General features: G+C 38.1%; 1 protein-coding gene across 1 annotated transcript in view; it reads left to right on the forward strand.

Annotated features, from left to right (window-relative positions):
- rsrc1 (arginine/serine-rich coiled-coil 1) overlaps nucleotides 1–14477 on the forward strand; it is a 147283-nt gene that overhangs the window by 127668 nt on the left and 5138 nt on the right. Inside the window, exon 8 of the mRNA XM_084126103.1 lies at nucleotides 13731–13837. Coding sequence (XP_083982229.1) covers nucleotides 13731–13837 — 107 coding nt within the window. The remainder of the gene's footprint in view (nucleotides 1–13730; nucleotides 13838–14477) is intronic.

The raw sequence follows: 14477 nt of genomic DNA on the forward strand, positions 1-14477 counted from the left end.
CTCTTTAATGGGTCAGCTTTGAAATAGGCCACCTGCTAAATGAGACACGTCTCTGTATCATACAGCTTTTCTACAGGACTTCTGAGAGGGATTTGTCTTTGAGAAAAAAACTAGGCTGATTGTATGCTTGACACCACATGGTATTTATATGATGATGCGGTTTACTTACGCCATCTTGAACAGTCACTTTATTCTGTGCTCCATGCGTTATACTGTAATATTACATGGCTTGGTTGAATTCCAGTGTAGAATGTGGTCTGTTATTTCTTGATAACCGCTGCTAAGTATAACACACCGTTGCCATGAAAAACAGAGCGTTGCTATGGACGCAGGATTCTAACCATAGAGACGGAATGGACTATTTTCTTTAGCGGAAGCAATACAATCGTTTTTAAATCAATAAACTCCTTTTTAAATTAATATTTTGTGTCAAATTATTGATTTATTTGGTAGGTAGCCATGTAATAAGCGGGATAATGTAGAACGAGGCGGTTGTTATAGCGAATAACAACCCCTTCAGGCTGATTCAAGACCCCTCCGCTTCGTGGTTGTATTCGCTATAACAACCGCCTCGCTCTACATTATCCCTTACATATACTTCAGTGCCTTTCAAAAGTTCAGAAATGCCCTAGGTTTCAAAGTTCAAATTTCAAATTTGGACAATATCGGCATAAATCCTTATCATTTCTTGATAAGTTCAATAAAGTAACTTGAAATTATCAAGAATTCTTTTCTTTTTGATTATGCAATATTGACAACATATACATATTCACAGCCCTTCTCAGCTGTGATGACTGATCACTGGATTAAACTTGACCCACTTTTTTTTTTTTTTTTTACAGTACGCAACACCAATTAAAACTCAGTTTAGATTGTCTATTAATAGGTCTAGTATTTCCCTGCTGGATTTTTTTTTTTTTTTTTAAACAAAGCTGGTCTTAGCTTGTTAAGTTTCTCAGCCTGATCAGGATGGTGTTTAGATGGTTTATCCCAGCAAGACCAGCTGGAAAGTGTCTGGAAATCGTTGATAACATTGGTATAGTTGCAGCTTGCATCGTGTAAGAATTTACAAGATCAGGATTGCGGTCTTATACTAATTTGGCCTGTTTAGTAAATCTGGCCCATAGTGTCTTAAACACTAAAGGCGTTTTCAAACACTCCATGTCCAAACATTGCTTACAGTGTATGATATTACATGTTAAATTAAGAAAATCCAATTTATTTACTTATTTCCCTTTAGGGAACATTTACTAGTCATAGTTTGTAAACCAGTCATTAGTTATTGAATGTTTATTGTGTCTAAAATCTACATGCTAAAATACAGTAAACACAGCTTGCTTTTTGAAGCAATACTGTGTTACTAGACCCAGCTAAAGGTTAAAACACTGCATATTTTTTACATCATCTCACTTAGTGAAATTCATCATTGTAAGCATTATGTAGCTGTAATATTTGAAGTAAAATATGTTTGCATATCTTTCCCTCATTCAAAGCAACTATTTTCCATACTCCAGTGATTAGTTATGCTTGGCTTGTAAGCAGTGAATCAGTATTGTGGACCCAAGGGAAATAAAATTGGCAGAAAATCAGAGTGAGAAGATTTAATTATCACGCAGAAACCTTTACCGTCGACTGGCCCACTGAACCCAAAAAAGCCTAATCCGCCTGGACATCAGCATCCTTCTCAGAGCTTGTTTCCCATGCTATGCCAAGCAATTACGGTTTTATTGATTTGTTTTATCACTGTAAATTAATTATTATTATTTTTTTTAAAGTGGTGAAATTGTATTTTGCATTCAAACGAATAATGCTCTCCAGCGCCTCACTTTTTCAAATGCGCGTTGCATCTACGGTAGCCGTTATGTACCAAAAAGCTATGACAGGATGTCTTATAATAGCACTTCGAGTTTTTCTTCGGGTGAACAGGTTTGTTATTTAAAACAAACTGAAACTTGAAACAACGAAAAAAAGTGTTACAGTATAAATTACTGACTGTGAAAAACATTAACTATGGTAGTTAGTAGTAATGCCTTCTTTATTCGTTATATTTTTGAAGTACGTGCATTGTTAGATATCATCATCATCCGTGCCTTCTCTAACGTTACTGTACTCAATAGCTGCTATTCATCAAAGAGCCTGTTTAACTTACTATGAATGGAATAGATAAATAGATATAACTATAAATGTTCTACTGTCTATAATAATAAAGTTCACAACCAAGCAATGAAAAAAAAAGCTTGTAATTAAGACCGTAACATTGACTTACCTGTCGAGAAGAAAGCAGGCAACTTCAGGGTCTCTTTTGAAAGCTTTCTCCTGCATTAGCTATCCCGACATTAACCCTTGTTTTTGTAATCTCCGTTCACGTTTCCTTTTACGGTCTATTTTGGACTTTTTCGACGACGAGGACTCATACTGTGACTCAGCATATGTATGAATGAACGGTGTATAAATAACCATACAGTGCAGCCTTTTAAACTTGCCGCGGCAGTGACAAGCGCCTCTCACTGCTCTGCTCCTCCGCTTCTGCTGGCTTCAGTCACGTGACGCTGGTTCTGAACGAAACGCGTTGTGGAAACGTGTTGGCCTAGTACTTTTTGTTCCTCTCTGCTATTATAGTTTTTCAAGATGGCGGAACTACATGGAAGCCTCCGTGGACCTACCCGTCCCATGTATATAAAGATAATAAATTCTTCGTTTACGAGGATTAGTCTGATCATTGGCATAGGTATTTGTACACCATTGAGGGCATATTTATGAATAAAAATATTGATTTTAGATAATAAAATACCTAAAAAGCTACATATTGTCCCTTTAAAGCCATGGTCGTTGAGTTCAACGTAAAGAAAAAAAATGGTGCTTTGTGAAATCCTACCCTTCATTCACCTGTCTTGACTCTAATATTTAGACATATTATTGACCAGTGTCTACAGCTGGACCATTTCTCCAAACACATATGCCTTTTCCTGTGCATGATTCAATTAATAGATGATTGACATCCATTCCTCCCCTCTGTAATTGGTGTTGTGCTAGCCAAAAACGGCATCGGACATTTAAAGGTTTTTTTGTTTGTTTTTTTTCATATTCTATAATATGCACATTTTTAGTTTTTGACACTTCTCTAAACCCCACGTTATTAACAACACTAGGCCTACTGACCAATCCTACTGTACATTAGCAACCTCGTTCTCAAATTAACATACATAGAATCATTGAGAACACCTACATTGTTGTTAATGTTAAAGTATGTTAGTTAATGAAGTAATATTGCCATATCCTTGTGGCCGTCGTATAGCACAACAGCATTTGGACGACACAAGTTTAAGTCCCAATCCCAATCACCTCCTGTCTCTCCTTTACTGTCCCCTCAAATAAAGACAACAAATAAAACTAAATAAATAAAAATGAATAAATAACGTATTAATTCACATAAGTAAAAAAAAAATCTGGAACAATTCTGTTCAATGTTAAATTACATTATTGCTTCAATCATGTCAGAATAATAATCCTTCATTTTCTCTGATCAGGTTTTGACTGCGCTGTTGATCTGCTGAGTAAGAGTGGTAGCCAAGGGAAGTGGAGCTAAACAAAGGGTTAATCTGCTTATTTCTAGAGTTGCATTACACTATACGGTCACACAGTTTGACATGTGAAACCCTCTGTGCTCGCAGAGGTTTCGTAGCTCTATTAACAGCTGTCTGTGTGCTTGTGTTCTACATGCTCTTTCGGGAGGCTGTTTTTAGGGTGTCAGGACCGGGTGGCCCGACCAAACCCCCACACGCATACAGTGTGGCAGCCGTGCTCATGAAGAAACTCTTAGATTGTCATATGCTGATATGTGAGAAGGTGTGTTTGAGTGTGTAATGTGAGAAAGTGTGTATGTGTTTATGTTGTGGGAACGAGAGGAAATCCTCAGGGTCGAGTGTTGAGAGTTGCATGTGTGTGGTTGGGTCATTTGCACCTCATCAAGTCGGGACTGGTGGTCTCAGACACACACCAGGAGCAGAGCCTGATGGGTCAGTCTGTGGTCGGTCAGGCCACCAGTTGTCAGAGGTCCATGAATCAATGTGACCAGTCCTCTAAGAAATCTGTGATATGCTCTAAGTGTTGTGCAGCATGTGTGTTGTTGCTGTGCGGCAGTAGCAGTAGACCAAGTACCCCCCCCCCCACACACACACACACACACACACACACACCCACCCCCGACAACATCCTTTAGCTAGCGTTACAGTATTTAATCATGCTATCTGTGATCCACTCACCAGACTGGGGAGCAGCTGATAGAGATCTGACCAAGTGTGTCGCACTCGTCCTGAAAAGTGAAGCCAAAGCCTTTCGATCGCCCCCTGGTGTCTGGCTGCAGTATAGCTCATAAACTTCGCCCTCTCCATGTAATCGAATGGGACGCGAGCCATACTACTAAGTCCAATTACACCTTTTTCCTGAAGATGTTTTTTGTAATTTTATCACGCTGACGTATGTTGAAGTCTTCATTTTTACCAGTTAGTTTGGTTTTAGTTAGTTATTTCCACGGCTCCACCTCAGGATCACAACTGCGCAGACTCAGGCTCGGGAACAGGGTCCTCCCTAAAATCGGGTCTCCGTTAGGACCCCCAAGCGATCCCATTGGCTCAAATTACTTTTAATAGTTACTCTCTTTTGCGCCTGATTACAATTCCTCCAAAAACATGTTATGATAAAAGCTGTTTTAACCATGGTATAATTACCATTAATGTCTGTATTAGTTAGCTTATGTACTAGCATAGCATACCGATACAGATTAGCCTGATAGCTTAGTTTATACATGCAGTTGCACTTAACCTATATGTGTTCACAGTCATCTTTAATGTAATTACGTGTTCAATTAAGTGTAAAGAACAATGTAATGTTCAATTATTCACTTAAAAGGCTATTATTATTATTTTTATTTTTTATTTTATTATTTTTATGTATTATTTATTATTATTAATTTATTAAAATATTATTGTTTTTATGTAGTTAGTATTATCATTAACTGATAGTTGATGGAGATCCGATTTCACGGAAGGACCTGATTGGTAATGACACCGGCAACGACCATTATGGGATATTTTGGCTTCATTTTTCTACATTGGAAAGAAGTGGAGACACGTCGTCCACCTTTTTTTATTATTATTTTTTTTTTACAGTCTACAGAGAAAGAAACATCACCAAACACACTATATAAAAGGCTTAGCTAAATGTAACATTTATTATAATAATACATTTATGTGAATATTTTTTTTTTTTACGTTTGCTTAAATTAAGTGAGTAAAGTGAACTACTTTCTCCAATTATAATATGTATGTTCTTGTTAATAAATGATCAATAAAACCATATAACTTGCTGTTTAGGCCATTACGTCTTTCACTTATGCTGAAAAATCAATTTAATAGAGGCATCAGTATCAGACGCTTGCCTTCATTCACAGTAATGAGTAAAAAGATGGCATTAAACAAATATTTAAAATACTATCTGTATGAGCTGTTCACATTAATTTGGAGATTAACACATTAAATTGGAGAATGTGATTACAAGTTTTAATGATAGCCGATAAATTACAGAAACCTGTGTGATTGATTAGTTATTTTTTAATCGATCGAATGCCTTATTAACAGAGGAATCGACAGTTGCTGTATGTTTTGTTCTATTCAACTCTCAGAAACAGTGAAATCAGACTTTTGTAATTTTCTCTTAATAAAGCAGAGTGCAAGGTTGTAAAATCCTCGTGGGTTATTTGCCCAAGACAGAGGTCACCGGGGCACTGTTGTTAATTAGCCAAATGAGTCCGCTCGCATTGTGGCCGTGACCTTCTCTGCAGTCAATTACATGAGTTACACTTCAGCTCTGTGAAGTAATGCTGATCATAAATATCTGTGATCTGATTTGTTTGTCTCGCTGATAAGAGTAAATGAGAGTTACAGCCTTGACGTAAAGCTTCGGTCTCGTGAATGGAGAGGCTCTTAGTCTGCAAATCTTGCTGTTTTATGTCTGATTACATCATTTGTGTTTTAAAGGCTAGCTCCAATTACGTAATTAGCCAGCTGGGTGTTTCCTTCATTACAGAGATGTTTGTGACAGAGCTGCTGACCAGCAAAACCTCCCAGTGCTGCAGTTTATGTGCCTTCCAGGTTCCTTCATTCTCTTTCATCTTGTTGTTCATGTTAAAGTGACATTTGTTTGGCTGTATCTCTCTCTCTCTCTCTCTCTCTCTCTCTCTCTCTCTCTCTCTCTCTCTCTCTCTCTCACACACACACACACACAACCACACACGTAAAGTAAACAGCCTTTGCTTTCTCATTATGGATCTTATGTGTTATGGGTCAGTTTTGACATTATTAGATGTTGTTTTCCATTGTGCATTTGTATTTGCATTGACATGAACTGTTATACCAAAGTATGATTATGAATCATGGATACAATACATCTGTTTTAGCAATAACTAATGTTTAAAGGGTTAGTTCACCCAAAAATGTAAATTCTGTCAGTAATTACTCACCCTCATGTTGTTCCAACCCCGTAAGACTTTCGTTCATCTTCGTTACACAAATTAAGATATTTTTGATGAAATCTGAGAGCTGGATCACTCCTTCATAGGCTGCTATGTAATCGATATCTGCCAGAAAAGTTAGTAAAGACATCATTAAAATAGTCCAAGCGACTACAGTGGCTACAGTGGCGACGAGAATACTTTTTGTGTGCAAAAAAACCTGAAATAACGACTTTATTCAACTATTAATTTTCTTCTGTGTGGGCCTCTGGCGTGAGTTCAGTTTTAATGTTGTTTATGTGTCTATGTGGTGTTTTTAATATGCTTTAAGACAAACCATGTGTAAATTCATAAGTCGACACCATTGCTGAGTATTTTCTCCTTAAAACTGCAGTGAACCAAAGACAGTCTCAAAAACACGCTTTGAAATCGCTGGTGTTTCTGACGTCACAAACTACCTTGTAACCAATCAGATCAACGTGTGATCGACAACGAGTGGATCTCTGAGCTGTGTGAGTGAGTGGAGGCGGGGCTCATTTGCATATTCATAGAACCACATATACTAAATGAGGCAAGGGTGTAGTTACATTCAAGTTATTTTAAGGCATGAATACTCACAGATCAGCATTTCAAGTCAGGGTTTGGTTTGTATGTGATTGAATGTGATGATATCTTAGGTGAGTTGTTTCACCAGTTTCACCCATTCAAACAGATTTGTGGATGACTTGCAGGTCTGCATTATCACAGTCAATGCAATGAAGCAAACGTGATATGCAGGAATTATCAAATCAACAGAATAATGAGCCAATCATATGAACTTTCATCTGTATTATGCCATTCATGCCACATTTGTGAAAAATGCTTTAAACACTATTTGAACACATATTGATCATATGTATTTCTTTTTGTCTATATTTCACTGCTTCCTCATGCATCCATGTAACATGAGGTGTTGTACACAACTGATCCACAGATATAATAGTGCAGTAGTGCAGTTTTACAAGGAATTGCTCAATTATTTGATGAGTAATGGGGATTTAATGATTTAACTTTAAATTAGGCATTAAACATCAAATACATCTCAAATTAAAGTTGTAATTCATGCTGGAAGCATCAGCCATCAGTGATATTGATAAAACCTCCACAAACCAATAATGCTTCAGATGCTGTAATGACTTCTCCCATGTATTTAATACAAAACGATATGCTGAAACTGCTGCTGTTTCAACAGGGAAAATAGGAAAAAAGAAAGAAACGTCGTGTAGGATCATTATCAAAGTTTCTGAAGAATTTTGTGGCTAGCTTTTCCGTGTTTGCATCATTGCAGTCTGATGTGTTTAGTTTGACGCGTCATTATGGGACTATAGGTTCTTCCTTTGTGAGCCGATCATACATACATCTATTAGAGAGACTATTCCTGAGGAAATCCTCTGTCCTACAGCTAAACCCATTGGATTGCAGAGCATACTTCTCTCCGTCTCACACAGCTTTAGACCCTTGGGGACGTTAGCGGCATCTGGCATCAGCCAACATCAGCGAGAGAGAATTCACTTAGATGACCCACATCAAGTGAGACGCATATCATATCGCTCGAGAACCTTTTTATTTGGCCCGTTTGTGGAGTGCGATCTACTCCGAACACGGATTGAGTGCATGTTACCAGGAGGACACATTGGCCATGATTGCAAACTCTCTTTGTTCATTGAGATCTCATTTGTCAAGGCCGAGAGCCGAGAGGGTATTAGTTAGTTAGCAAATATTGACATGCCACTTTGTTCGGGGAACTATCAATTGAAATCAGCAAATCAATGCTCCTAATAGCTGCTCATTACGCACTTGATGCATTTTCAGTGTTCGCATCAGCTTTGCCAGTCAATGCAGTCAAAAACTATTACTTGACCAGCAGCCAGACACGGTTCTCACCCGAAGCCTTCAGTAGCTTTACATATGGAAATCTCTCCATCTTTTAGACGGTTGTTTTGTAGCTTGAACGAGGTGTAACGTTGACTCTTTAAATGAGTATATCTCACTGACATAGAATTAATGGAAGATTTTGCGGTCACACACTGTGTTTTAGTTGCGCAATGACCTTTCATCTAGGTTTCTTTTGTGCGTACGATGCAAATCACAAAGGCTTGAGCGAAACCACATTTTCTCTTCCTATCGTCGGCAGCACTCGCACAAAGTCAAGCAGCATTCGTCGAGAGAGGATCTTTATTTAGACACCAGATCTTCCCAGATAAATAAAGACAGTGTTAATGGAAGAGGGGCGAGTCGGATGCGTGTCAGGGGTTTGCCCAGATAAATCATTAGATGGAAGGTTATTGGAAATGCAGGGAGATAAAAGACTGAAGAAGCCAGTAATTGCCTTAAAGATCAGACTACAAAGCATTAGCCTGGCTTTTACAAGGCCAGTCGGCAACAAAAGAGTCGTAATTTATGAGCTCAGCGTAAAAGAATAGCATAATTGCATTAAAAATTAATGCTAATGAGGTCTAAAATGGGGAAGGTGGTTATTATGAAAGTTTGTATTCATCTTCTTTGGCCTGAATGATGGCTAGTGGCTTGATTAATGGCTTAATTTCTATCAATTAGCCGGGCCAAAAATAAATAAATAAATCTATCCACAGAGACGAGGCTAAATTGAGTATTGAATTACATATCTTATCCTGATGCTGAGAGGGGGGGCCGGATTACCATAGAGGGAATGTCTGTGTGTTTAACGGTTAGTTCGACTTTTTGCGTGTTCGTAAGTGCACATTGATGGAAATGTGTATACTGGATGCAAATTCATTTATTTTATGTGATTATGTAGATTTATATCAGTGGTTCTCAACTTGGCGGCTGGGTTCGGTAGGGGGTGTCAATATTTACTACTACTTTTTTTTGGTCATGTAAATTAATACACTTTTATAATAAAACTCCATTGGCGTTTTATAACGACACCATTCTCCACAATATTTTATTGGGTAGAAATTGTGAGAAAAATATAAAAATTATAAATGGGATATACAAATAAAAATTATTTGTATTATACAAACGACTGGAAAATCATGGACCTTTTGAATATTGTAGTCGTCAAGTCACCTTTATTTATTTAGTGCTTTTTACAATACAGATTATTTCAAAGCAGCTTTACAGTGATAATAATGCAAAAAACTTTGTTTCTGCTGTACAGCAGATCTAGAAGAAAGTAGCGTCACAGTCCAGCTTAAGTAAGTTCAGTGATTGTTCATTTCTGTTGTAAAAAAGTTAGTTGTGAGCAATGGTTTGGCTGAGCTTGATTATTTCTAGCAAACACATAAACACAGCTGTGCTTATGAGAGGTCCTCAGGTTTTTACATATATAGATATTGCGTGTGTGTGTGTGTTTTGTTTTATTTTATTGCAAGCGCTCTCGCGCTCGTCTCTATGGACTTTTCATTCTCAGTCAGTGCAGTGCCATCATTAGGTCTTGTTTTCCTTGTTCATGACATTCAAAAGCACCTTTGAATCTGTGGCCGTTTGAGACCGTCCACCTGATGATGGGCAGTTTCTGCTTTAATTATTCCATCAGTGATGAAAGCTGTTGTAATTTTGCTCGTGGAAGTAAGGCATTCAATTATGGGAATTAATGGGGCTCAGTGAGTTCTGCGTTCACTTTCCTCTGGTATCCTTGATGAACGCTCTCCTACAGGACCTTGAGTTGTTGAACATCGCCCTCTTGTGGTCTTCTGCTGCCACATATGCACAGCGAGCAGTCCTGCCTTCTGAAGAGGATCATTTCTTTGATTTGGAAGTGGAGAAACCGCTATTATGAGACAGTATTAAGGGCATTTAATCATGCTGGATATTTTGCTGGTGTCAGTTGTTTTACAAATCTTGGCTTGTTTTCAATTTATTCACATCTTCACATCCAAATCTACATTTATTCAGGTTAAAAAAACAACAACAACAGTCAACCAATCATCAGCCGAATCCATTTAGGCCTTTAGGGCAACAAGGATGGGGGAAAAAACATACTTCAATATAACAAAATCACATGTCATCTCTCTTTTGCTGTGGTTAAGACTGCTATAAGGCTTGCGTAATGCAGCGACAATGGACTCTAAATTAATTTTGTGGATAATGTGTCAATATTAAATGTCAACTTTGACCTGGCCTTGTGCTGATCGTGTCTGGCAGAGATGTCTCTCCGACAGCGCTATCGATTTTCTGCTCTCCGCTCGGTACGGGCCCCTCTCTCAAAGTCCATTATTTTTGATTTTCCTATGAAATACATATCTTTCCTCACTGACATCTGACAAACAGCATATGGAAGTCATTTTATCTACCAATAATGTGTTTGTCAAAAAGTATGAGGCATTAATGGAATTCCGGGCCAAGGATAGGTTGTCACTGATATATCTGGGTGGGCTTGTGTGTTTGTGTCTATGTATCAGTCATTAAGATGTTCAGTACACACACACGCACACACAGGAGGGGTAATAAGTGTGTGATTGAGAGCCAGTGGACTGCTGTCATCTTCAGGACAGGCTGTAGACTTCTCGAGGATATTGCACCTCTGTTTTGCCTTATGCTCAAGTATGTTTCTTTATTACGAAGTGTGTGTTTTCACAATGTATGGACACACGCATACATGCCTGAAAAGTAAATACACCAGTAAATAGTTTGGGCTCATTTTCCAGCAAGTTTGTTTCTCAGAGCATGTTTGTTGTGGCATCAGAAGTTAGAGCTATGTCTATAAGTATGTTACTCAAATGAGAAGCTTGATGTTCATTAGAATCAGTATTTTAGTTTTCTCTGGCGACATTTTCCAACTATTTGCCAAGAAAGAATGACAGTGCTACAGTTTAAGTTATGTTCATAAGCCGTATTATAAGACAATGTGTGTGTGTGTGTGTGAGAGAGAGAGAGCGAACGAACGAACGAACGAGTGTTTCTGCTAACAGAGAGAAAACCAGAGCAAATATTCATTTATTCATTAAACGAGCAGAGCGAGAAGATGTGTTGTGACAGTCGCTCCCTGGCAGTTAATGGATTAAATTAATTCCTCTCATTAGCACAGGGATCTCTCTCTCTCTCTCTCTCTCTCTCTCTCTCTCTCTCTCTCTCTCTCTCTCTCCCCGTGTGTGTTTGTGCGCCAGAGCGTTCTTTCTGCCTAATAGTGTTTGTTTATGAGCATTTTCATGCATGTGAGTGGAGAGAGATTAAATTGTTGGTGAATTTGAGTATCAGTAGTACATTGTGTTTTATGATTTAGAATATCTTAATTTAGCAAAATCACACAAACAAACAACAAGAGCACTTCTGATGTTCTGACTATCAGCAATCACAGTTTATATTCAGTCTGACAGCATGATTTCCAGTTTTATATTGCTTTAATACAACAGGTCAAGAAACAAGAAGTTAATATGGAGTAGCTTAAGTTTTAGACACAATTTAGCTAGTTACTTTTGTCTATTCATGGAAATAATTCTAAACAAAGTCCCGGCAGGCCTTTAGTTCATATCAGTACTCCCAACCACCAGAGGGCATCAACGACTGACAGCCAATAACTTGACCAGCAATGAGTGTGTGCGGTGTATCAGACCGACATAACATAAATATATTTCTGTAATGTTGTAATTATGCAGGGAATATTAATCATTGGCATATGTATCTCTTAATATAAATATTAGTAGAACTTGATTTGAATATACATCAAATACCAACCAGAATAAGAGCCTGTGATACTATAATTCATTAATATTCGAGTCTGTTTGCCATGCATTATTTTGCTCGGAAAGACAGCATACAGTGCATGCTTGGAAAAACGAGCTCTACGTCTTCTAGACTATTTGGCTGTTTTTTGTTTTCTTTTTGTTTTTTTTAAGCATGACATGATTTTTATTTCCTGATGACTTCTCATTGGCCAGCATCCACTTAAGACTCTTGGAGAAGAAGATTTAAAGAGCTACAGACTGGACAGCACAAATTGATGGATTTTTACTAGTCAGATCACATAGAAATAATATGTTATGTTCAGTTTATTGTTGGATTAAGTTAAGTTTACAAACCAATTTTAGATCATTTAAAGTTAAAAACTCTTGAACCTCGTGCATGAAGACACAGTGGTTATTTAAATATTTTGTGATGTTAATGATTTTTATGAAAACAATTAATCACTATACAAGGTGAATACGGTTCTGTGTGCATAGCTTACAAAGCATAAATGATTGTATTAATGTAAAATGAATCATAAAATGAATGTATTCAGAATCAAAACTTTGACATTTGCAGGATCCTACATATGTTGCAGTGCGTCGTCCGTCAGCTGGTCTGATGTCGCTTCAATGCTGTAATGAATATGAACATCACCCGCTTTCAATTTCAATAAGCAGGAGATATTCTTTACTCGAAACAAATGACCTGACTGACTGTACAGGGAGTCTTCGGATCTATGAGCTGTGTTTGAGTGGAGAACCTTTACGTGATTTATTATAGATCAGCGTATATATACACCATCTTCTGAGAGCAACATTTCTGACTCTTGACTCCCAGAGCTTTCAGGCTGTTTTCTAACTCATCTATTTTCACTGATCTGTGATCAGTTCCGTTCATACATCCTTCTTGGTTTTACATTGAAATTAATCAAATTAAATGAATTAATTTCACTCTAATATCAACAGTTCATTGTACTCAATAGGAAAAAGTTGAACAAAATCTGATTATTTTAAACTGAATGAGTTGCAGCAGATTTCTAGTTCCCAGCAGGTTTTTGCAAAAGATAAATAAAGGCGGAAATAATGCTAATATTTAATGTTCTGTTATGTTTTTGGGATTTGAGTTGTGGCAACTTAACACAACATATGCTTTGTCAAACCAACACTAGTGTTGTGTGTTTTTTTGTTTGTTTTTTTGACAAGCTTTCCTTTCGGTTTCTTTCTCTCACGATCTGCCTTTTTCCCAATATTCTATTTTCTCCTCCATTTTGTGTGTTCTTGCTTGTTTAGACATAGTATGCTGTTCTTTTGCTGGAGTCTGGTGGTACTGACATACTGAACCTGGGCAATGGGATCAGGACACAACCATTGTTTTTTACGTGTCATGAACAAACATGCTCTACCGGCTCAACAGTATCCAGCAGATCGAGACGAATCCATCAGCGTGATGTTTTCCAGTTTCTGTGGTTTGTGACCAGTTGACCTGCCCAGCTGACCTCTCGCCTGTCCACTCACCGCTCTGTTTTCTGTTCTTCTAGAGGAATTATCTCTCGCGGAGCAGGTGAGGAGGATAAAGGATATCGAGGCCATTGAGGATGACTCCTTTGTTCCTCAGGCTTTCAAATCATCTCGGGACGCCACCAAGGTACATCTCTCGCTCTCTCCCTCCCTATTCTTTTTGCCTTCCGTCTCATATCTATATATTCTTTTATTTGATTTCCTTTCGCCGAGTTATTTAGCGTTTGTCTGCAGATGAAATGATTCCCATTAAATTCCGTTTGCTCTGTCCACTTGAGCTCGGGCTCCTGAAAAGCATGTGTCCCGTTGGTGGGCCGCACCGTGCCTCGTTCACTCTCTCCACAGACAGCTTTACTGAATCTGGTCCCGCCAGCATTCACATTCACCGCTCAAATTAGATTACTAACAAATGCTCACAGATCTCTGTGGTCTGAGACAAAAGGTGACAGTTGAAATGAGCCCGTATGATAGATTACAGCCCAGAAGGGCCAGGCGGCTCTCCCGAGCTGATCTCAGATCTGCCTGTGCAGACTTCAGTGCTCCACTGAGATTTACTGAACTGATGCTAGACCAGCACTTAACATTACCTGCATGCTTTTTTTTCTTTCTGAATGATGTACAAACAGCTCTGGAGATGGAGCAATAAAAAGCTCCATCTAAATAAAATGGAGGACATTCTTTGGACAAACACGAATACACACAGCCACACAATAACACACATTTGATTCTTTCAATAATTTCCATTAGATGTAATTGGATGCTCTGAG

The sequence above is a fragment of the Abramis brama genome, assembly GCF_963993115.1.
Source record: "Abramis brama genome assembly, chromosome: 10".
NCBI classification, from domain to species: Eukaryota; Metazoa; Chordata; class Actinopteri; order Cypriniformes; family Leuciscidae; genus Abramis; species Abramis brama.